This window comes from Podarcis melisellensis, assembly GCF_964234715.1.
Source record: "Podarcis melisellensis genome assembly, chromosome: 2".
NCBI classification, from domain to species: Eukaryota; Metazoa; Chordata; class Lepidosauria; order Squamata; family Lacertidae; genus Podarcis; species Podarcis melisellensis.
This window is the reverse complement of record NC_138529.1, coordinates 7,754,121-7,776,377: the sequence shown is the minus strand read 5'-3', so window position 1 is coordinate 7,776,377 and position 22,257 is coordinate 7,754,121. Positions and strand designations below refer to the sequence as shown.

The 22,257-nt window shown below is 44.6% G+C and overlaps 1 protein-coding gene across 2 annotated transcripts; it reads right to left on the bottom strand.

Annotated features, from left to right (window-relative positions):
- Nucleotides 1-3,839: 3,839 nt before the first annotated feature.
- LOC309362810 (keratin, type II cytoskeletal 75-like) lies at nucleotides 3,840-21,285 on the bottom strand. Of its 2 annotated transcripts, XM_081898687.1 has the most exons (10): nucleotides 20,612-21,285; nucleotides 15,313-15,527; nucleotides 13,566-13,626; nucleotides 12,954-13,049; nucleotides 11,522-11,686; nucleotides 9,242-9,367; nucleotides 7,502-7,722; nucleotides 5,310-5,344; nucleotides 5,103-5,213; nucleotides 3,840-5,072 (listed from the first exon to the last, which is right to left on the bottom strand). In XM_081898687.1, the coding sequence occupies exons 1-10, from the start codon at nucleotides 21,161-21,163 to the stop codon at nucleotides 4,864-4,866; spliced, it is 1,791 nt and encodes a 596-aa protein (XP_081754813.1). In that variant the 5' UTR covers nucleotides 21,164-21,285; the 3' UTR covers nucleotides 3,840-4,863. The 2 variants fall into 2 exon arrangements, with proteins under 2 accessions (XP_081754813.1, XP_081754812.1); XM_081898686.1 differs by having other exon boundaries at nucleotides 3,840-5,213.
- Between the last annotated feature and the right edge of the window lie 972 nt (nucleotides 21,286-22,257).

The following is a 22,257-nucleotide window of genomic DNA, read 5'->3' as shown; positions in this document are numbered from 1 at the left end:
AAGGAACAGTTTCTAACTAGGCTCCAATACAAGTGGGGACCTGCCACAAAATCTTCACTTGCCTCCAGTCTATTGGCATTCTAGCCTACTGAGGATGTGTGCCTGCTTCTGTGTTGCCAAGATTGCAGTCCCGTACAGCCCCCAGACTTCCAGGTGGAGTATATGTGGTCAGCGGTGGAGTAAGCTGGCTGGGTGCCCGGGGCGGGGGCGAGGCCAGCTGCCTGTGGGGCTCCGAGGTGTCTGCCTGCCTCCTCCCCCTCGGCCGCCCTACAGCAGCAGGCAGACCTTTTCGGCAGTGGAGCCTGTACAAGCCCGAGACACTGCGTCTCTCCCAGGAGAGATGCGTGGCTCGGGCGTGCTGCAGGCCCCGTGGTGAGTGCCCCCCAGAATTTGTCACCCTTTCAGTGGTGGCACCCGGTGCGGAGCGCCCCTATTGCACCCCCGTTGCTATGCCCCTGTGTGTGGCAGGGATAAAATGTATCAACTAATTTTAGAAGCTAATGTTGTTTTTCTGCACACTCACGTATTTCCCTGGGAACACTGAAATCTTCTTTTTTGTTGCAGTTGGCCCATGCTGGTTGATTTGTTTGAGGCCTTTTGCCCAGCCAAAATAGGTCCACAAAGCAGCTTTTGGGAAGAAGAACTATAGCCATGAAGTCAATGCAACACTTAGGCGGAAAACAATGTCAGCATAGAACAGGCTATCCAGTGATCTCACCTGACAGGTGTTTAGGACGAGGTCAGCAACCTGACCACAGGAAGATGGCTCAGGTCATACATCATAGAACTGTAGAGTTGGAGGTCTAGTCCAACCTCCTGGAATGCAGGAATCTTTCGCCCAATGTGGGACTCAAAGCCATGACCCTGAGATTAAGAATTTCATGCTCTACCAGCTGAGCTATCCCAGAGTGCATGACAGAAATATATCATTCTGCTCTTTTGCGTGAAACAGAATCCATGATGGATATCTTCAAAAAGCATATAAGATAACTAATTGAGGCCTCCTGAAACAGGGACATATTTAGATTATAAGGTGCAGGCAAGGCATTGTTTTCTATGTACTTGTGGATGATGCTGATGCTGTTTCCCCCCCCATCCCTTTTGTAAAAGTGCTGAACACAGCCATAATGTAAGTAACATGCACACTGTTTTGTTATGTAAAAAGGTAAAGGGACCCCTGACCATTAGGTCCAGTCGTGGACGACTCTGGGGTTGCGGCTCTCATCTTGCTTTACTGGCCGAGGGAGCCGGCGTACAGCTTCCAGGTCATGTGGCCAGCATGACTAAGCCGCTTCTGGTGAACCAGAGCAGCGCATGGAAACGCCGTTTACCTTCCCGCCGGAGTGGTACCTATTTATCTACTTGCACTTTCGAACTGCTAGGTGGGCAGGAGCTGGGACTGAACAACGGGAGCTCACCCTGTCGTGGGGATTTGAACCACTAACCTTCCGATCGGCAAGCCCAAGGCTCTGTGGTTTGGACCACAGCGCCACCCGCGTCCCTGTTTTGTTATGTAAAGAATAGCAAATGGCAGAGGATCCGGTTATATGCACCATAGGAAGAACTTAGAAAGCTGCCTTACACCACTGGCCCATCTAGCTCAGTATTGCCTACATGGATTGGCAGCACTTCCCCATGGTTTCAGCCAGGGGACATTCAGAGCCCTATCTGGAGACCAGTGGCGTAGCGTGGGGGGTGCAGGTGGGGCCGGCCACACCGGGCGCAACATCTGGGGGGGTGCGCTCACACTCGCAGCTCTCTGCCCCTACCTGGCTCACTCACTCTCTCTCTCACTGCAGTGCTGGCTGTGCGAATCCGATCCGAGCCGCTGGGTCGCCGCCCACTGTGGAGGGGGTGGGTGCCAGGCGTGCAGTGCGGAGAGAGAGCGAGGGACTATCTGGGGGAGGGACAGTGCAGCGGCTGCCCAGCGCAGCGCTGAGCGCGGGAGAGAACCACACCAGATCAGCCCAGGCAGCAGCAAGAAGAAGCTGGCAGCGGTGGCAGGTTAGGGGTTAGGGGGCGCAAATTACTTGCCTTGCCCCGGGTTAGGGGGCGCAAATTACTTGCCTTGCCCCAGGTTAGGGGGCGCAAATTACTTGCCTTGCTCCGGGTGCTGACAACCCACGCTACGCCACTGCTGGAGACTGAACCTGGGATCTTCTGTATACAAAGTAGATGCTCTGCCACTGAGCTATGTCTCTTCCCCTACTGGAGGGAATCCTCCACTGGTGCCAATGGAGGTTTGTTTCCCACTGTAGAATCACAGAACTGTAGAGTTGCAATGGACTCCAAGAATCATCTGGTCCAACTCCCTGCAGTGCAGGAATCTATTTATTGCAATAAACAGCAGTGTGTTTGGAGAATGGTGTTACCTGGTCTGCAGAAAGAGAGTCCATGTTTTTAAATGTTTACATTTTGAGCCAAAAATAAGGCCTCTCACACCACAGAGCTGAGAATAAAGTTGCAGACAACAGTGAAGTGGGGCCAAATACAGTGGTACCTTGGGTTACATACGCTTCAGGTTACAGACTCCACTAACCCAGAAATACTACCTCAGGTTAAGAACTTTGCTTCAGGGTGAGAACAGAAATCGCATGACAGCGACGTGGCGGCAGCAGGAGGCCCCCATTAGCTAAAGTGGTGCTTCAGGTTAAGAACAGTTTCAGGTTAAGAACGGACCTCCGGAACGAATTAAGTACTTAAACCGAGGTACCACTGTATATGAGGTGGAGAGAAAAACATATGGCACCAGCTTGGGATTGAAATGGCCATAACTTTATTGATCAGGTGTAAATTGGCTTTGACATCAGCACTGGATCTTTATCTTGAATCAGCCAAACCAACTCTTTGCTGATACCTCCACCAGGGTGGAACCTGGTGGTAAGGATATCCCACTGACACAAATCTAATGGGTCGTGATTTTGGTATATCCTGTGGCCCATCAGTCCCCCATGTGGGGCTTTGGGGAGAACCCAACCCCTATACCCTGTTACTGGGATATCCTGAGTTTGATCCTGGACCTGGGGGTCGGGCACCCACCCACCCCCCAGGTCTTGACTAAGAATCCAACTCAATGCCATTTTTGCCAAAAGTTGTGACAATTGCTATGAGGTAGGCAAAAACCCCAGGCAAGCCCGATTTGTCTGCCGGCAAATTCCTTCTTAGCCTCAAATACGGCAGCTGAATAGTTCCAGAGCAAGGCATACAGATGAGCTGCCTGCTTATATCCACACCAGAATACGGTAAGCAGTCCTTGCAGCAGAGGTATGTTTTGATTTTCAGATTTTGACTGAGCTTCTGAAATTCCTCCTTTACATAGGCATTACATCAGTGTATGAGGTGGGAATTAGCATTGGCTGAGCTCCTATCTGGATTAGGATTTACCTGCTCCACCAATCTTTATCCCTGTATATTGCTTGCGTTCCCTTTGTTCAGTGGGAATTTGGAGTCTAACAGAAGGCACCATGTTGGCTCCACCCTGGTTTTAGAGATGGGAGTATCTGTCCATTTTGATTTCTCTCCCATGTCTCCCTCTCTCGCCACTGGAGCAGCATGAACACATGACAAGTACCTTGTACTTCACATAAGCCAGGCATGGCCAAACTTGGCCCTCCAGCTGTTTTGGGACTACAACTCCCATCATCCTTAGCTAACTGGACCAGTGGTCAGGGATGATGGGAACTGTAGTCCCAAAACAGGGGGAGGGCCAGGTTTGGCCATGCCTGACATAAGCGGCCTCCAGAGTAGTCTTCCTCGGCCTGATCTGTAAGCACATTTCTACCTGTTGCCTAGAGAGATACCAATGCTTTGAACTGTAAAAACAACAAGGAGTCTTGGTATACCATAAAAGCTAACAGATTTATTGCAGTATAAGCTTCCATAGACAAGAGCATACTTCATCAGACTTACGGAACGGCCAATGAAATTGTTGAATACGTGAATTGTAGCTTATTGTCAGCAATGTTTAACATTGGAAACACACACAGACTGTGTATTTTAAAATGGAATATACAACACAATTATTATAATTTTTAAAGGCAGCTTATGAAAGCACTTCTGTTGTTTTGCACCACCTTATTTATTCATTTCTCATTTCGCTTCCGGACATTCCTTTTCTTTGCCATGAAATGGGCTTGGGGAGGAGCCACTTAGGTGAGAAAAGAGAAATTCTGGGACAAGGCTATGCACCAGTTTGCTTCAGAATTATGCAACTGTAACGAAAAGGATGAGAGTGCTCTGGAAGAAGCACCCCATGGGTGGAGAAGATCAAGTATCAACAGAGAAAACTAGAGCGCAAGGAAAAAGCAACTGTCTACAACCTTATTGTGACTGAGGAGTGGGCTGAAGACACCACACTATTGGAACAATCATGTCGCATGGTACAATTTCTCCTGTACTGTACCACTTCAACCCTTTGCCTGGATGAGGAGAGCAAGCACATTTTTAACTGCTTCCCATTTATTACAAAGCCTCCCTGTCCACACAAAACTAGCATGCCAGCGAGAAAGCTGAACAAGAAACCCTCCTCCTTAACACTAATTTAGGAATTCATTTTCTTTCTTTCTTTTTTTAAAAAAAATATGCCTACATATTCAAGCCTGGGCTTCTCTGATCTACAGCCTGGAACAAAGTTACACCAGCTAACATTTCTCATCATGACTCAAAGAGTGGCATAAACAGAATAATTGAATATTTGGCACTTTCCTTGTTGCATTGTTGAAGGGGACGTTATACAGGTGAAAATCACCAGTAGGTGTGTGTGTGTTATGGGCTTTGAGGGAGATGTACATAATTGGGGGAGAATCTTTGTTTTCTTGAAGCAAGGAATGGTGCGTACTTTTGGAGGGTGTGAGCAAGGAAACCTTAGCTGCTTATTCTCTTGCTTGAAGAGGAATGTACGATCTTCACACTCGAACTGCCTCCTCCATAGCCATATCCTCCACCGGTGAGGCTTCCGGAACCGCTTAAACTGCCTCCGGTACTAATTCTGCTGACTCTTCCTCCTCCAACACTGACGTGGCCATGTCCACAGCTCCCGCCGCCTCCACCGCCAAGGCTCATCCCACTTCCTCCTCCGATGCCATATCCACTTCCTCCTGCACCTCCGACACCATATCCACTTCCTCCTCCAAGGCCGTATCCGCTTCCACCTCCAAGGCCATATCCTCCTCCTCCACCGCCACCACTGATGGTGCTAGAACTGCTGACCACAGCTATGGGGTAGGAAAATCATATTAGAGATGTCCTTCTGTCCCTCAAGCAAAGAGCCTTGTTTCTTAACGGAGTCAGATGCTATGGCACATACTTACATACGTTAACAGGGGTTGAGAATTCTCCAGACATCCTAAAAAGATAAACACAAACTATTGAAGTGAGAGCAAACCGTGCTAGACCAGCTTGTTAATTTCATTAGTTATAGGGATTGATTTAGCTCAGCCTTCCTCAACCTGTTGCCCGTCAAATGTTTTGGACTACAATTCCCATCAGCCCCAGTCAGCATGGTCAATGTTCAGGGGTGCAGTCCAACCCACTCTTTAGTGCTCTATCAGAGCAAATGTCAATTCAGATGGACATTTGCTCCAATTCAGCTTCCAAGAGTGGGTTTTCATGGGGAAAGCTCCGGAGCAAAAGGGGCGGGGGGGAGGACTGGGACACAGAGCTTTCAATTGTGGGCTGTGCCACAATTTAAGAGTGGAGGAAAGGTAAGTGTGGATAAGCCCTGAGATGAATAATGTAGCTTTGGGCAGAAGTCAAACTGCAGCAAACGGAAACAGTGCTGCATGTGACAAAAACAAGGTGGAATAGAAAACAGTGCCTCCTAATTTGGAGGGCCACTGCTTCCCAGCCCTGCTCCAATACTTGAATCTACCTACATTCATTCTATTTAGGGGGGGGGTATATATAATTTATATATCTTGATTTTTTAAAATCTAAGCAGTGTACAGGGCCCGGGGGGTAGAGGGGTGCAGGGCACCTGGGTGCCGAATTCTGGCAGGCACCAGGCGCCCGCTGCTGAAGCTGCCTAAGATTATGTTATGTATTGAATTGAGCTGCTATGTGTCAGCAGGGTCAGCGATACCTCTAACACAAAGGATCTCATGCCAGCGAGAAAATGTTTATTTTCGCTAATTGTTGGCATTTTCATTGACTAACTACTTAGTATTTAGGGTTCTACTACACATGCGTTTCAGCACGTGATTTTAGTTTTCCATTTCTGCAAAAAGCTAAACTAAATTTGTGGGTGCTGGGCCGATCTTTGCACCCCAGAGGCACATATGCTAAAGACGGCCCTGGCGGTGTACACAAACCAATGCAAAATAAAAAAAATTATTTAAAAAGATTTAATTAGTTAAAAAGCTCTTACAAAGAAACTCCCTTAAAAGAATCAAGTCTATTTGTCCTAAGAAAGTCTTTAAAAGAATCCTTCCAATAGTTTGTTCTGGGTATAAGCTTTTGTGTGTATGCACACTTCTTCAGATACTCTGAGACAGAATTCACCAAACCCTTACATGTAATAAGAAGGGGGAAAGGATTGATGACTAGTAAAGCAAGAGATTTTTAAAGAGCTAGCAACCAATAATAGCTTTAGCAAGCATCCCTTGCTTTTTCATGTAGGACCAATTACAGTAATCAACAGTCCTCAACAGGTTCACCATACCCGTTAGCCAATCACCCATTCCCACAACCCTTCTAAGAAAAATCCCGAAATACAGTCATACTTCGGGTTACAAACTTTGTGGGTTGTGTGTTTTCGGGGTGGACCACGCCGATCCTGGAAGTACTGGAATGGGTTACTTCCGGGTTTCGGTGCTCGTGCATGCGCAGAAACACAAAATGACATCACACACATGCACAGAAGTACCAAACTGCGTCACGCGTGTGCACAGGTGTGGCGCTTCAGGCTGAGAACACTGCAGGTTGTGAACGTGCCTCCTGCACAGATCACGTTTGCAATCCGAGGTATGACTATAAAAAGGTTTTAAACAGACATTTAGAACAGGATTGTGAGGGTGCCTGTCTGATGTTAAAAGGCAGGGAGTTCCAAAGCAAGGGCACTGCCACATTGATGGATTGACACCTGACAGCTGCAGAATGAACATTGCATGGTCCTTGAAAATTCAACAGATCTACATTCAACAGAGTACATTCCTCATTGAAGAAACTCCCCAAGGGCTACTAGGCAGTGGCTGCTCCATGAACTGGATACAGGGCAGGGGCAGAGCTCAGTGACAGAGCTTGTGCCTCATAAGCCTATCCAATCCCTGTTTGCTCCAGGTACTGTTGGGGATGGACTCCATTCTGAAACCCTGGAGAGCTGCTTTCGGTCAGTGTAGGCAGTTTTGAGATAGGTGAACCAATAGTCTCTCTTAGTATAAATCAGCCTCCTATGCTCCACATTCTAAAAAGAACTAGGAGTCCCATTCAAAACATCCAAAATGGCAGACATATTTTGCAGCTGGATCCACATGCCGTCAGATATGTCTGCTTTCCCAATGCCTACCTGATCTCCTCTCCCTCCAGCAGTGTCTTGTATGTAGCAATTTCAACATCCAGGGACAGCTTCACATTCATCAGTTCCTGGTAGTCCCGCAGCAGACGAGCCAGCTCGTCCTTTGCCGTGTGCAGAGCAGTCTGCAGGTCAACCAGTTTTGTCCTGGCATCTTTGAGGGCCATTTCCCCACGCTGCTCACATTCTGCTATGGAAGATTGCAGGCCATTAATCTAAAAAATAAAATAAAATAAAAAATGGAGAAGTGTCTCCTTTGGTTATTAGTTATTAATCATGTGGGTTGGTTTCCTACATCTTTCCCCCAAACGCTATTCTGAAAGAAAGGGGGAGTATCAAAGATGGCAATTGCCTAGGCAACTGTGCATCTGGAGATGTCTTAATCAAAGATTTTGAGGGCTCTGCCAACATCCATTTTATGATACAGGATCCAGTAAAGTAAGTAGGTTTTGCTTTCCGTTTTCCATTGGTCTTTCCACTTTCTTCATCATCATGCAACACTTCTCTCACCACACTCAAAGCTGACCAATCTATTGAATGGGTAGTGTACATATCATGTCCTGAAAGCCTGAAAGAAACACCCTGCCCTCATATTGCTGCTTTCATTTGTGATGCTGTTGCTTGTTACAGTGAGAGGTGAATTTTTTGCTTTATGGGATAAGGGATGAGGAACAGGTTAGGATTAAATAAATACTCTGTATGTAGGAAGGAATGAGGCCAAAAAAATAATAAATAAAAAATGCAAAGGGAAGGCCAGCTTGGAACTTTCTTTCATTCTATTGGCTATTGCCAATTCTACCCACTGAGTTTATCTACAAAATCTTACTTTGACACTATAGTTGCTCACACATTCAAGAGATGCTTTTGACATCTGATATTGCAACAGTCTTGTCATAACTGCTGTTGGTCACTTCTCATTAGAGATGTCAGATAATTCCAATGCCAACAATGTTCTCTTATTTGTTTCATGTCTGGAATGGAAACTAATCCAGAGAATACAGTTGGCATTCACTGCTGTTGTTGCTTTCAATCCACGAACAATACAAAATTGATTGCATTCCCCCCACTATTTTCATTGCATTTCCTTTGCACTGAAATGAATGGGGTGGATGCTGTCATTGCATAATGTATGTAATATAAGCCACAGTGGACAGTGAGATGAATAATGTAGGTTTTGGCAGAAGATGAACTGCAGCAGAGCAGAAGCAGCACTGTATGCAACAAATGGTGTTCCATGGCTCTCCACTCCCTCCTGCCCCTGTTATTTCTTAAATCCACCTCCTTTCATAAGCCAAAGATGCACCCAAGCATTGATAATTGCATACGGTAAGCCCAGGTTAAATCCTGGGGGTGAGGAAGGTATTAGGAGGGTTAGAATATATGAGCGCTGTCTGAAGGCGTGTTATTCAGGTCTGGACCTGGGAGTTGTGTGGAAGGGACAATTGTATAGTGAGCTATATATAAACTGCTTTAAGCTCCTAGGAGGAAGAACAGGATGTACAAGCATAAAACACAAATAGCAACAACACAGGTCTTTGACAAACTGAGTAAGAGCGATCAGAAGGAATTGTTTGGATATCTTGTGACTTGCTCAAAACTTATCCAGGATGGGCTGAGATTGTCATAGATTTATACAGCATATTATAGGAGAAGGAACCTTGAGCCTCATGAAGCCCCTAGCTGCCTCAATTGGTTGCCTACAGGCTATGTGGAGGGGGGGGGGTTATGTCTTACAGCTTTCTGCACAATTTCAATTTCAGAGCGAAGTCTTTGGACAAGCCGGCTCATCTCTGCGATCTCATCTTTGGTGGATTTCAAGTCATCGCCGTGTTTGAAAGCTGTAGTTTGGAGTTCCTGGAACTGATACCCACAAAACAAAATAGCAATCATCATAAGCAACTCATGTCAACAAGTTCTTCTAAGTACATGTCTGTAAAAGGATATAGATAAAGGAGTTGGTGCTCAGTTAGATTTCAGTTGGTAGCATATTGCATCGATTAGAAAGGACACATCGTTGCAATTTTACAAAGAAAGGTATAATGGATGCACTTCTACACAGATGTTGGAAGCAGATAAAGTTCTGGATGGTATTAAACCAAGGATGTGGGACCTTCGGCCATCCAAATGTTGGACAACAACTTCCACCACCCCTCCCAATTTGTCATGTTGGAGCTGGAAACTGTTGGAGTTCAACAACACCAGGAAGGCTATATGGACCATATCTTTGTACTAATGTGTAATGTGTGAATATTTTCTGCTTAAGCCAACAAAAATGAGTTGAACAACATAACACAGCACGATGGCCAATAACAATGGCACTAAACACTATTTATAGACTAATACAAATGATCAGAAATTGCAACCAAAGTCTCTAAATCTTCTTCATCAGTGACTACAGTATCATATGAGCACTGATCCACAGCATATTTTATATTTATATTTGCTTACATGTAAGATTGGCTGGTTAAGAAATTGAACTGCATCCTTCTCATATTAATTCTTACAAATCTGGCTGATGAAGAATTGATCAAGATTGGCTGGTGAAGCATGGAACGAAACAGATTGGTTATCCGGAAACTCTGTTCCGACAATATTTGGTGACAGATTATATCAAACTTTTGAATTATTCTACCATGACTAGAGACTTTCGTTGTCTATAAATAGTGTTTAGTGCCCCTGTTATTAGCCATCGTGTTGTGTTATACAGTGGTACCTCGGGTTAAGTACTTAATTTGTTCCGGAGGTCCGTTCTTAACCTGAAACTGTTCTTAACCTGAAGCACCACTTTAGCTAATGGGGCCTCCTGCTGTCGCCGTGCCACCGGAGCACGATTTCTGTTCTCATCCTGAAGCAAAGTTCTTAACCTGAAGCACTATTTCTGGGTTAACAGAGTCTGTAACCAGAAGCGTATGTAACCTGAAGTGTATGTAACCCGAGGTACCACTGTATTGTTCAGCTTGTCTATATAAGCCAGCAAAGAGGTACATGCATTTGTACATGGGAGGAAATCTTTGTGTCCTTGTGAATGGACGCATGTGGAAATGCTTAATGGAAGGAATTCAGTGTAGCGCTAAGCTGATTGCTCCATTGAGACAAGCATTTCTGCTGGCTTGACGGAATGATCTCCCCCTGCATGTTGTTTTTGGGGTTCTCCTGACACCCCTAAACCAATTAGGAGGGCATGGGGAATGGGGGGAGTGAAAGCCCCATTGTGCTAGTGCAAGTCATTGCATGAGCTTCTGTTGGCATGCTTTGTTAGCTGAATCTCACCCAATGTGTGAAGTAGGCAATCATAAACATTGTGTATTCTGTGATGCCTATGAATTGGTATTGTAGTTACTTCATTCCTACATTAACATCAGCTAGCTGGGGAGGGTGATGTTGAGGCAGGAAGAAACCATGGCTTTGGCCCAACATAGATAGTTCTGTCAACTATTATTAGAGTGATGCGAGGAGAGATGCTCCACATCAGGTCATAAAAACTATTGTTCAACTTGTCATGCTTCTCAGTTGCTATAACTGAGCAATTTTTGAGCAATTTCAGAGCTCAAAAAAGAAAACAAGAATAGAGAGAATTTTCATACTGTAAAACATTTTATATCAGTTTGGATTTATTTTATGTGACAAACTAGTCTTTTCATTTTCCTAAAGACTTAGCCCAACCACTTGAAAAAATGAGCATTGGCTAATGGGGGGGAAACTAGTGGTTCCATAAGTCACCATGTGAAAAATAAAGTGCCAATTTAGAATTATAATTTTTTGAACTTATATTGTTCAAACTTTAATATCCATAAAATCTTACATGTTTCTGAAAAATAATTTAATATTTGATTGCCAACTGTTGACTGTCAAATATAAAGTACCTATTCTGAAATTTTGCATGGGGCTCTAAATTAAGCTTTGAATTCCAATGGACAATTTGGAACAGTTCAAAAATCTACTTTCAAATTCAGGAGGGCCTTTGAATTTCAGTTTTTGGCAACACTTTGTGTCTGAGTTACACCAAAACTTTACCTTATTTTGGTACCAAGCCTCTGCCTCAGCTCTGCTCCTGTTGGCAATATCTTCATACTGAGCTCTCACTTCAGCAATGATGCTGTTCAGGTCCAGATCTCTGTTGTTGTCCATTTGTAGGACGACATTGGTGTCTTTAACCTGTGCCTGTACCTGAGTCAGTTCCTGTGGGAATTATGAAATAATTTTTATTATCAATTGAAAAACTTTTGTGCTATCTTGGTCTTTGCATCTTGTGGTTTCTGGCACCAGCAGGTATTTATTCATTTTTAATCCTTCCTTTCTATTAAAAGGAACATTTGAGATAGCCTACAAACTGGACTGAAACATGCGGTTGCTGAAAAGAAATGGATTTTATTTATAGGCTTGCTGCAAACGCCACTATCAGATATACTGTAAGAGGTCCTTATGGGGGAAAGCAGAGACTGCACTTGAAGGTGTTGTCACAAAAGGGGGAATAATCTTCCCTGACTCCTGGTGCTTGACAGCCTGGCCTTCATGTGCCTGTATGCACAGAGCACATAACAGCATAGCACATCCCCAGCAGTGGAGGAAGCTGCTCAGGAGCCTAAGGCGGCGTGCCCAGGGGTGAGCCGCCCATAGGGCCGGGGCAAGGGTGGGGCACACCGCAGAGTCTGCCTACCTCTTCCCCCTCAGCTGCCCTACAGCTGGAGGGGAGGCAGCAGGCAGACCGTTTGGGCAGTGTGGAGCCTGTGTGCGCCCAAGCCACCGTGTCTCTCCCAGGAGAGACGCATGGCTTGGGTGCATTGCAGGCCCTGCGGTGAGTGCTGCCCAGCATTTTGTCACCCCCCTCAGTGGTGACACCCGGGGAGGACTGCACCCACCACACATCCCTTCTTCCACCAGTGCACATCCCTGCCAATGACCCTGGCACTCACCTTGCTATAATGGCAGGAATTGGTTTAGCTGGTGTTGAAATTAATGACTGGCTTGAAGAGCGACGTTCAGTTTAGGATGTTTGCTTGTTTTTAACAAACTGGAATAAAGTCAAGTCCTCGGGGAATAGGTTGGCAGGTGGATATGAATTTGTTGAAGTACAGGCGTACCTCGGAAGTTGAACGGAATCCATTCCAGAAGTCCGTTCAACTTCTGAAAAGTTTGAAAACCAAGGCATGGCTTCCAATTGCGTCCTGATTGTGCAGGCACACCAGAAACAATAGCGGAAGCTGCCCTGGACGTTCGGCTTCCAAAAAAACATTTGAAAACCAAAACACTCACTTCCAGTTTTCATTCATTCAGGAACCAGAACGTTTGACTCCCAAGGCGTACGGGAACCAAGGTACAACTGTACTTTAGTCTGTCCAAGGGATCTGTTGTTTGTGGGGCTGTAGTTATTTGTCACATTTTGGATGATGCAGTTGGTTTAGGAATACATTCCCATACAGTTAGAAAAGGAGATAAAAATATTTACCGCATCAAAGAGCGCTCTTAAGAACTGGATGTGCTGAGTCAAGGAGTCAGCCTTGGATCCCAGATCTATCTTGTGCATGTAGGAGCCATCCACATCCTTAGGGGTGAACAAAAAATCACTGTTAGCATAAGCCGAGCAGAGCAATGTGTGCAATAAGGCCCAATATTAGGGGCAAACTCCAAAACATATTGGTGTGATACACCCTGGAACAAAGTGAAGTGGAATTCCCTGATGTGAATCTGTTGATTAAGAACTAACCTCAACAGCTAGGCTTCTGTTTTGTCAAAAGTCTTCCTCAAAATTGAATTTAACAATCAAAATCCACCCAAAGCTGAACTTTAGATGATTTTGAACATTAACTGAAAAGTAAGTGAGTGACCTTTCACGCCAGTTTTGACCATTGTCTGCTTCACCAGTCAAACGGCACAAACCATGGCTTAGGTCTGGGTTTTGCACATGTAGAACTACAAAATGCAAAAGTGCTGACTTTAGTCATTATTCTTGCACTACAGACGGATACATGAATACAGATATTTAGGATCAGGGTGTATAAGAAATAGGAAATAAGAGTGGTCTACCATTCTGGTTTTAAATTTTCCTAATGCCACTTACCTTTTTGAGCACCACAAAGTCATTTTCACAAGCTGTACGTTTATTAATTTCATCTTCATATCTGTTAGAAAGGGGGAAATAATTATTGTCACCATCATAATTTAAGTGCATGAAATACAAGCCTTACAGGCATAGAATCATAGAATTATACAGCTGAAAGGGACTCTGAGGATCATCTGGTCCAACCCCCTGCAATTCAGTGTCCCGTATGGGGACTGAACCTGCAACCTTGGTGTTATCAGCACCACACTCTAACCAACTGAGCTATCCAGTAGTATATATCTTCATAACAACATTGTGAGGCAGATGAAACTATGAGACAGTGATTTACTCAAAGTGTTACAGGAAGCCCCATGTTTTGGAAGACTGCTTTATCCCAAGAGATTATGCTTTGTGTGGACAGGTGGCGTTCCCCCAACCCCAGGCGACCCCCAAGCGGAATAATGACTCAAGGCAACATGCTATGAGATTAAAATTGGCCACAACTTTATGAGGTTTCAGATGTAGGGAGACCTTGGCTCAGGCATTGGGTGTTTATCCTTCCCAGTTCCCAGCCGGGGATCTGGGAGACATCAGGGTTATCCAGAATGTGTAGGGATTGGGCTGGCTCTGGAGAATATATGTTCAAGCAGAGAGCCCGGCCCCCGTTTTGCCACCATCGCAGGAAAGAGCAATGACAACCTCTCGGCATATGGCCAATGCCTCCCCTCAAGACCCCTTTAACAAGGAACCCTGGGATCACCGCCGCAAGGGGGGCGTGGGTCACCGCTTCACACACACACACCCCATTTAGGAAGATAGACTAAAGGATTCCACCCAAGGCCTGAAACCGCCAAAGTTGTGACATTTTACTATGGAAAGGCAAAACCTGCTATTGCAGGAAAATTCCTTTCCGGCCCCTCAACAGCGACCCTGACGTAGCAGCACCTGCGTACCTGTGGAGAAGAGGTTAACCTGCAAAAGAAGGCTTAACTGAGGGAGGGCAGGGTGGGAGAAGCTCTGGAGCCAACTGATGCTTCGCAGGTAAGATTCACCTTCTGTTGTGTGGGCAGGGTGGTCCCTCCCCCTACCTGGCCAATCCCCTGGCAACACCTCCCCAGGTGGGATTGGGTGATTGGCTGAGGTAGGCAGAGACCTCCAGGTATCCAGCCTGGGGAGGGTGAAGCCAGCCCGTACAACTGGGAGCCGTACTGGGATCTGGGGAGCTGTGTGCGACCACGCAAAAGGTGCCCCATTTGATGTGGGAAGCGGTCATTCTGCTGGATCACAGCCATCTCACACCCTCCAACTTCCTGCTGATCAAAATCGAGACGCTCACTTTTTGGTCCCAAATTCCTGTGCTGGGCCAAAAAGCAGGACATGCCAGGATCCAATCAGAAACAAGGATGGCTCCTGTAATTCTGGGATGTCCTGCTCAAATTGGGATGGTTGAGGAGTATGCTATCCTTGTGGGAAATGAACTGATGATGAATGGAAGAGACCTCCCAAAAGTCCAGAGGTGGGAAATACTTTTCAGCCTGAGGGCCACATTTCCCCATAGAGAACCTTCCAGAGGCCACATGCCAAGTAGGGCCAGAGGCAAAAAAAGTGGGCAGAACTATGGATGTCACTTTTTAAAAGTAGGCTCGATTTCAGTCAGGCTAAAGTCACGTACACTCACACACAACACACACATCTATTTGTCCTCCAAGCAGGCAGGCAAGCAAGAGGCATTGTCACCCTCCCTGCCATCTTTTCTGCCACATACTTGTTCTTGAAATCTTCTACAAGCTCCTGTGTGTTCTTCAGTTCGATGTCCAGGTGGTTTTTATCGTTGACTAGGTGGTCAAGCTGCCTTCGGAGAGTGTCAATGTAAGCTTCATAAAGCGGCTCAAGATTGTCCCTCAGAGCTGGGCTGCCCTGCTGGTAGAGCAAGTCCCATTTGGTCTCCAGCACTTTGTTCTGTTGCTCAAGGAATCGCACCTGAAACACAACAAAGGAAGGGCAGAGATGAGACTAGAGGTTATACTTCCCAGGATTCCTTGAGGGAAACCACGTACGTTAAAGGTGTGGCGTGGATGTGACCAGAGTCAATTCACAGAGTTTTCATCATGTAAAAAGAAGATGGTGAGTCTCTGGCCCTGTACTAAATACCTGCCATGCACATTCTAAGATATTACACTCCTGTGGTAGGACTATACCACCACAGGTATACCTGTCTCACAATATATTAGTACCAGGGGAGGCATAGCTTCCGTCAACCTTTCGTGTACCCCTTCAGTGCATTTTAAAAAGCCAATTAAAACTGAAATGAAAGCATGCATAAATTTATAACTCAGCAATATTTGAAATATTACGTTCTAAAAGGCGGAACTATGACTTTTGAAAATGGTGACTTTCAAAATTTTATTGTGAATGACCATTAAGACCATAAGTATATTTGCTGCTGCAGCAACAACAAAACCGCCCAGTCCAGAGGGGCCCTTAGTGAAGATCTGCTCAGTACATTTGGGGAAGTGAAAAAACAGAAATGTTTTTTGAACTAGTAAGGACTCTTTGTTATAAAATGAAAGCCACATTGTATATTTTGGGTGTGAGCATGATCCGTTCTTGATCACGGATCCCCTAAAGTGAGAGTGAAAATGTAGGAAAGGGGGAATTGGGTGGTGCTGATAAATGATTTTCAGTTAAAACGTATTTTTTATTATTAAGATATAAATCAAGCACAGAAACCCATTTCCTAACAGTAATTCAAACTCTCAAATTATTCCAGAATACAGGCTTTTAAACTGTGGGAACTGAATGCACACTGGAACTCTGCCAAGGAGTCTCTGGGTGGCCTTGGGCAAACTATCTATCTCACAGTTTCAGCTCCTTAATCTGTACAACAAGAGACATAGTAATAAGGAACTGAGCCTAAAGGGATGTTGGAAGAATTAATGGGATAATGGTTTTTGAAGCTTGGTGCAAGTCTAGCACAGTTGCAAGACTATTCCCAACATGGGACTCTGAAACCCTTGCTTGCTCACTTGGATGAAGATGATCCTTTCCCCATTAGTAGAGCGCAGAGCCCTGTACGTCTTTGCAGGGGAGGGAAGTAATTCTCTGACATAAAGGTAAAGGTAAAAGGACCCCTGACCATTAGGTCCAGTCATGACCGACTCTGGGGTTGCGGCGCTCATCTCATTTATTGGCTGAGGGAGCCGGCGTACAGCTTCTGGGTCATGTGGCCAGCATGACTAAGCCGCTTCTGGCGAACCAGAGCAGCGCACGGAAACGCCATTTACCTTCCTGCCAGAGCGGTCCCTATTTATCTACTTGCACTTTGACGTGCTTTCGAACTGCTAGGTGGGCAGGAGCAGGGACCGAGCAACAGGAGCTCACCCCGTCGCAGAGATTCGAACCGCCAACCTTCTGATCAGCAAGTCCTAGGCTCTGTGGTTTAACCCACAGCGCCACCCGCGTCCCCTAATTCTGACATAAGCAGTAGGAAAACTTTGCTTATAAGAAGTACAGGTACAGAGAAACTGCTGGAAAGTGTGAAATTATATCGAGAGTGTCTAGGTTTTAGATTCTGCACAGGAGCAGGCTGCATGTCTGCTGTTCTTTGAAAATAATGCTATGTCTAAAACAAGCCCTTTCCATCTCCCTGAAGGAGATACCTGAATTCCATGCATAACATGGATTCAAATTAACATTAAAAACTAGTAGCCTGCACCCTAATCCCAAAGCTGCGATCCCAGTTAACATCTGATTCCACAACAGGCCATAACTGGTACGGGCTGCATGCAGGCTTTTGACACCATATCATCTCACAGGGGAGCAACAAGAACCTGGATGAAATCATATGGATGAAACCATGATGGCATAAATCAGGCCTATGCGTAACTATGCGTGAAGCACATCCTGTGTTCCTTGAGGGTGTAAAGTGTGCACATTGTATTTAATGTGAGAAGACAGGACCAGAATATCCTCCCAATATATTTTTTGGGGAAACCAATAAAGGAAATGACACCCCTCCCCACAAGCTACATATTCCTCTTCTGATAGGGCAAGGAAGCATAAGACTGTCATCACTTGATCTCCATTTCCCCCTTCAGCACAAGAATGCACACAGCCCCTGACTCCATATCTGATCTATCCCAGCTATGGCAGCCACAATACAACAACAGTGACATACAAGAAGTAGCCTGAACTGGTTTTGTATAAATTCAGTACTTATATATGTACACGTGTCCCTGAATTTTTCAAAAAGGAGCCCTTCCCTGATAAAACATCTGTATTCAACATCTGTGAAAATTTGTGCCTAATATTTCAATAGGGATGGGCCAATCTGTAAATTTCAGTTTCTTTTTATTTCTAATTTTTTTCATTCTTTGCATTTCCATATCAGTTTGCAATTTTTTTAAAAAAATCCTAGTGAAAAGTCAACATCATTTTAGTGTGAATACACATTTTTGTGTGCAATTTGCCTAATAGAGACATCTTTGCAAAACAATTTCCCCTGATATAATGTATTTCTGTATGTTTACTAATATTTGCATGTACATGCAGACTTTAGCACATGCACTTTGTACACATTATTGGCTGGAGAACTGTACTCCAAATCACAAAGGATGTGTTTCTGTTCACATCTTGATTCAGAAAGTGCAAACTGAATTGAATTCCCCACCTATTCCTACAATTTGAAAACACACTAATATTTATATTTTGCTAATCAGTTGTTAAATTCAGTGCTTGGGCTATCACATGTGTCTGCAATACATTTTTATAGTCCTTTCTTCATCAAAATGTACAGTGGTACCTCAGGTGAAGTACTTAATCCATTCCAGAGGTCCGTTCTTAACCTGAAACTGTTCTTAACCTGAAGCACCACTTTAGCTAATGGGGCCTCCTGCTGCTGACGCGCCGCTGGAGCACAATTTCTGTTCTCATCCTGAAACAAAGTTATTAACCCGAGGTAATATTTCTGAGTTAGCGGAGTTTGTAACCTGATGCGTATGTAACCCAAGGTACCACTATATAGCTAAAAGGTCTAATTACAGCAGAACCCTATGCCTGTCTGCTGAGAAGTCCCAGTGGGACTTGCTCTTAGGGAAATGAGAACAGGACTGCCGCCTTAAATTTTGGGGAGAGAGTGGGGTTATTCAGTAGCTTTGAATTAAATTATTATGATTATAGCAATCCAGTACAGCTATAGATAGTGCCGTACTCAGTTACGCAATCTTCCACTCTCTTTCTCCATTTGCATTTTAAAAGGGGAAAACAATGACGTTCTCCTGGCAAACTGTAGACGTGCAGCATTTGATAACTTTGTCAAGGCTTTGGTAAGCAATGAGCTTCCCAAAGGGGAATATTTTGAATGAGTGTTTGGCATGAAATTGACAAGATAAATGTCAGAGACAATTTTAACTGAGGCGAGCCATTAATTCTCCTTTAAAGTTGCTGGAATTTGTCCATCTAGAAGATTATTAACACATCTTAAAGGCTACACTGAAGAGCTATGAAAATGATCGTGCTGAACATGGAGGAATTTAGTGAGTCTTCAGCTACATTGTGACTTCAGAAGTATCATGTGACACTAGCCTTCCCCACCCCAGTACTGGATCCACAGTTCTTTGTATCTTTGCCATTGGGTTTAATTCTTCCTTTTCTTTTTTCTTTTCAAAATTTGTGTGCTGCCTGTCATCCGTAAATCTCAGGGCTGTTCACAACATAAAATTTACCATTGACATTACTGCTGTAAAACTAATCAAAGATTTAAGATTTATGTGTATTATTGTTGTTGTCATGATGATGATGATGTAACTCTCTCAAAGACAAATTTCAAACACAGAATCTGTAGCATTTCCAAATTCAAAAAGGTAAGTTCTGGAATCTTGCCAACTGTTGACTTCATGAAATTTCATTTCCATTCCATTTGTAATAGATGTATGTTTAAGTTTGGTCCTCAAAATCACCTTGCATGTGGGAAGTTTGAACCTCAGGGGGAAAACCAATAAAATGGATGCAATGAGTTCTGTGTACATTCCAGCCATTCTCTGCCCTTGTAAAAAATCTACTGGGTATCCAGCAGGGCTATATTTATTCAGATGCATCTCAATTTTAGGAACACAAGATTGTCTTTTGAGACGCAGCAATGAAATACTGGTACTTGTCCCAAATGACTTTCTCTGCAGATTAATGTCTTTTGAGGAATCAAAATGGTTTTGCCTCATGGATGCTTATAAGTCAATATAACTGACGTTGCTGGTCCTACATTTGCTTGCAAGGCTACCTAGAACACTAGAATAGCATTATCACTATTGAATTTCTCAGTCAGAGATCTTTCCTAGCCCATGTGCTAGAAATGCTGTGGATAGAATTTAGGTCCTTGCACACAAACTCTGATAATGGGAGCTCTACTCATTCCATGTTATGCTAATATTAAATGTCCTAAACATGTAAGCATCCACAAAACATAGAACCAGCCTTTTAACCATATGTGATCAACAGTTTGGTATGGTCCACAAGCTTCATGGCTCATAAACATCTAAATTGCCCAGATGGCATGTTGTATGGAATCTTTAGAAGCTTACAAATCTCAATGGTTTATTTTTTTACACAGGTATAACTAGATAAAATCCCAGAGTTATAAGGAACCAACTACTGATCTCATCCTCAGAAATTAGCTCCTTCTCTTATCTGTAGCATCCTTGACAGCTCTTGTCCAGCCTTTGAACAACAAGGATATTCTACAATCCCCTTAAAGAAGCTAATTCCATTGCTGAACTATGCTTGCATAGTTTCCTAGTGTTTAACCTACATCCATAGATTAAAGTTATTTGCCCTTGCCCTAGAATTATAAGCAATTGAAAACGAACATTTTATTGCTTCAGGCCTAGTGATGCTGTCTCTCCTTAGACTGTTTTGTGTTTGCCAAGATACCCATACATGAAATAGCATCATTCTAACCACTTGTATTGCGAGAAAAAGTTACTTCATTTCCTTTTTTAGAATATCAACAGGTCATTTTTGTCTTCCTTTCACCCCTTTTGCAATACAACTTCCTCCCTGTTCCATCTTACCTTATCGATGAAAGAGGCAAATTTGTTGTTGAGGGTCTTGATCTGTTCTCTCTCTTGCACCCGGACCCTCTGGATGTCGGGATCAACCTCCATGTGCAGAGGAGCCAATAGGCTCTTGTTTACAATGACATTGTGGATTCGCCCCGGAGCTGGACAGGGAGCAGGGCCTGCAAGGGCATATCCACCACCACCACCAAAGCCTCCAACATGACTGCCCATGCCATGACCACCACCAAAGCCTACCCCACCACCATAACCTCCATAACCGGTGCTAAAACTGCTGAATCCTAGACCGCCCCCAACACTTCGTGCGCCAAAGCCTCCTCCAAAGTGAGCACCACCACCACCACCAGAAACTAGGCCTGTGGATATCCGCCTGCTTCCATTAAGGTTGTAGAGACTTCTGCTGCCAAAGCCACCGCTGAAGGCTCCCACTCCTCCAACAGGAACAACGGAGGTTGAGCCGCTGCCCATTCGAAAGCCACTGCCAGAAACAGAATAGCCCCTTCTTCCACCTGTTGAGAACGATCTGGAACTGAATTGCCGGTTCATTGTGGCTCCTTGGGAGGATGGCAAAAGGTAGGATGGCAAAAGTTGCGAAGCAGGGAGAGACGAGCGGAGACTGGAGGAGACCGAGAGCCCCCTGTGATGTGGGAGTGGGATATTTCTCCTTATATGTGTTTGGAGAGCTGGGCTTGGTTGCCTGGGAATGGGAAGATTAAGGCAAAATATTCATCAAGGGCTTGGCTTGCCTTCAAGCAATGAGTTCTCCACTAACGGCTCAACACCAAGTGCAACACACCTATTAGATAGCTTTTAATTTGTCGAAATTGCTTGCCATGCAATACTTGCTCATTAGCATCTCTTTCATGTTAACCGCTACCATGTTTGCCTCCTGCAAACGGCTTTAAGCTATGGGACACAAAGGTGAGATAACGCAATGTAGGATGATGCTAACCAAGAGATATATTCTCTACCCATTAATGGCCTTGCGTAGAGAGATCTAAGTATGCGTCGGGATGAACAATGTTCTGCAGAAGCCATAATTTGCACACCTTTAGGGTGATATCCTTTAGAGAACGTGAGACGTGGAAAAGGGAAACCGACGTTTTGTGTGCAATAAAATACAGAAGTCGTTCAGTGAGGAGAGGAGGAATTGCTAGCTGCAGTGTCTCTACTCACTTCCATTCCTCATGAGCCCATGGTGATGTGAGAAGAAACTAGCAAAGATAGAGCCATTGGGCAACAACATATTTTACTTCATGCTAGAGCATCACTGATATGCAAGGTCTATCTACCCACAATTGTTGCTTTTCATTTGTTTGCTTGTTAGCTGGACTAAACAGATCTATGTGTACCACACAGAGACTAGAGGTGGGGGAAGAAATTTGATTCACTTCACATACAAAGTTGCCTAACACACACTTTCCAAGACTTTCATGGGTATTCCATTTCAAATTTACATGCGGCGAGAACTTCAATGGGTTGTATCCAAAGCAGCACAAATTCACTGACGCATCGATGCAAGGACTCCTGCATGTACAATGGGACTTCCCTACTCTCTTCTCCCTGAACATCTCCTAAATCTGTACTAGGGGTGCCCTAAACCCTACATAGCAGATTCGAGCAGAATGCATTGGAGGGGG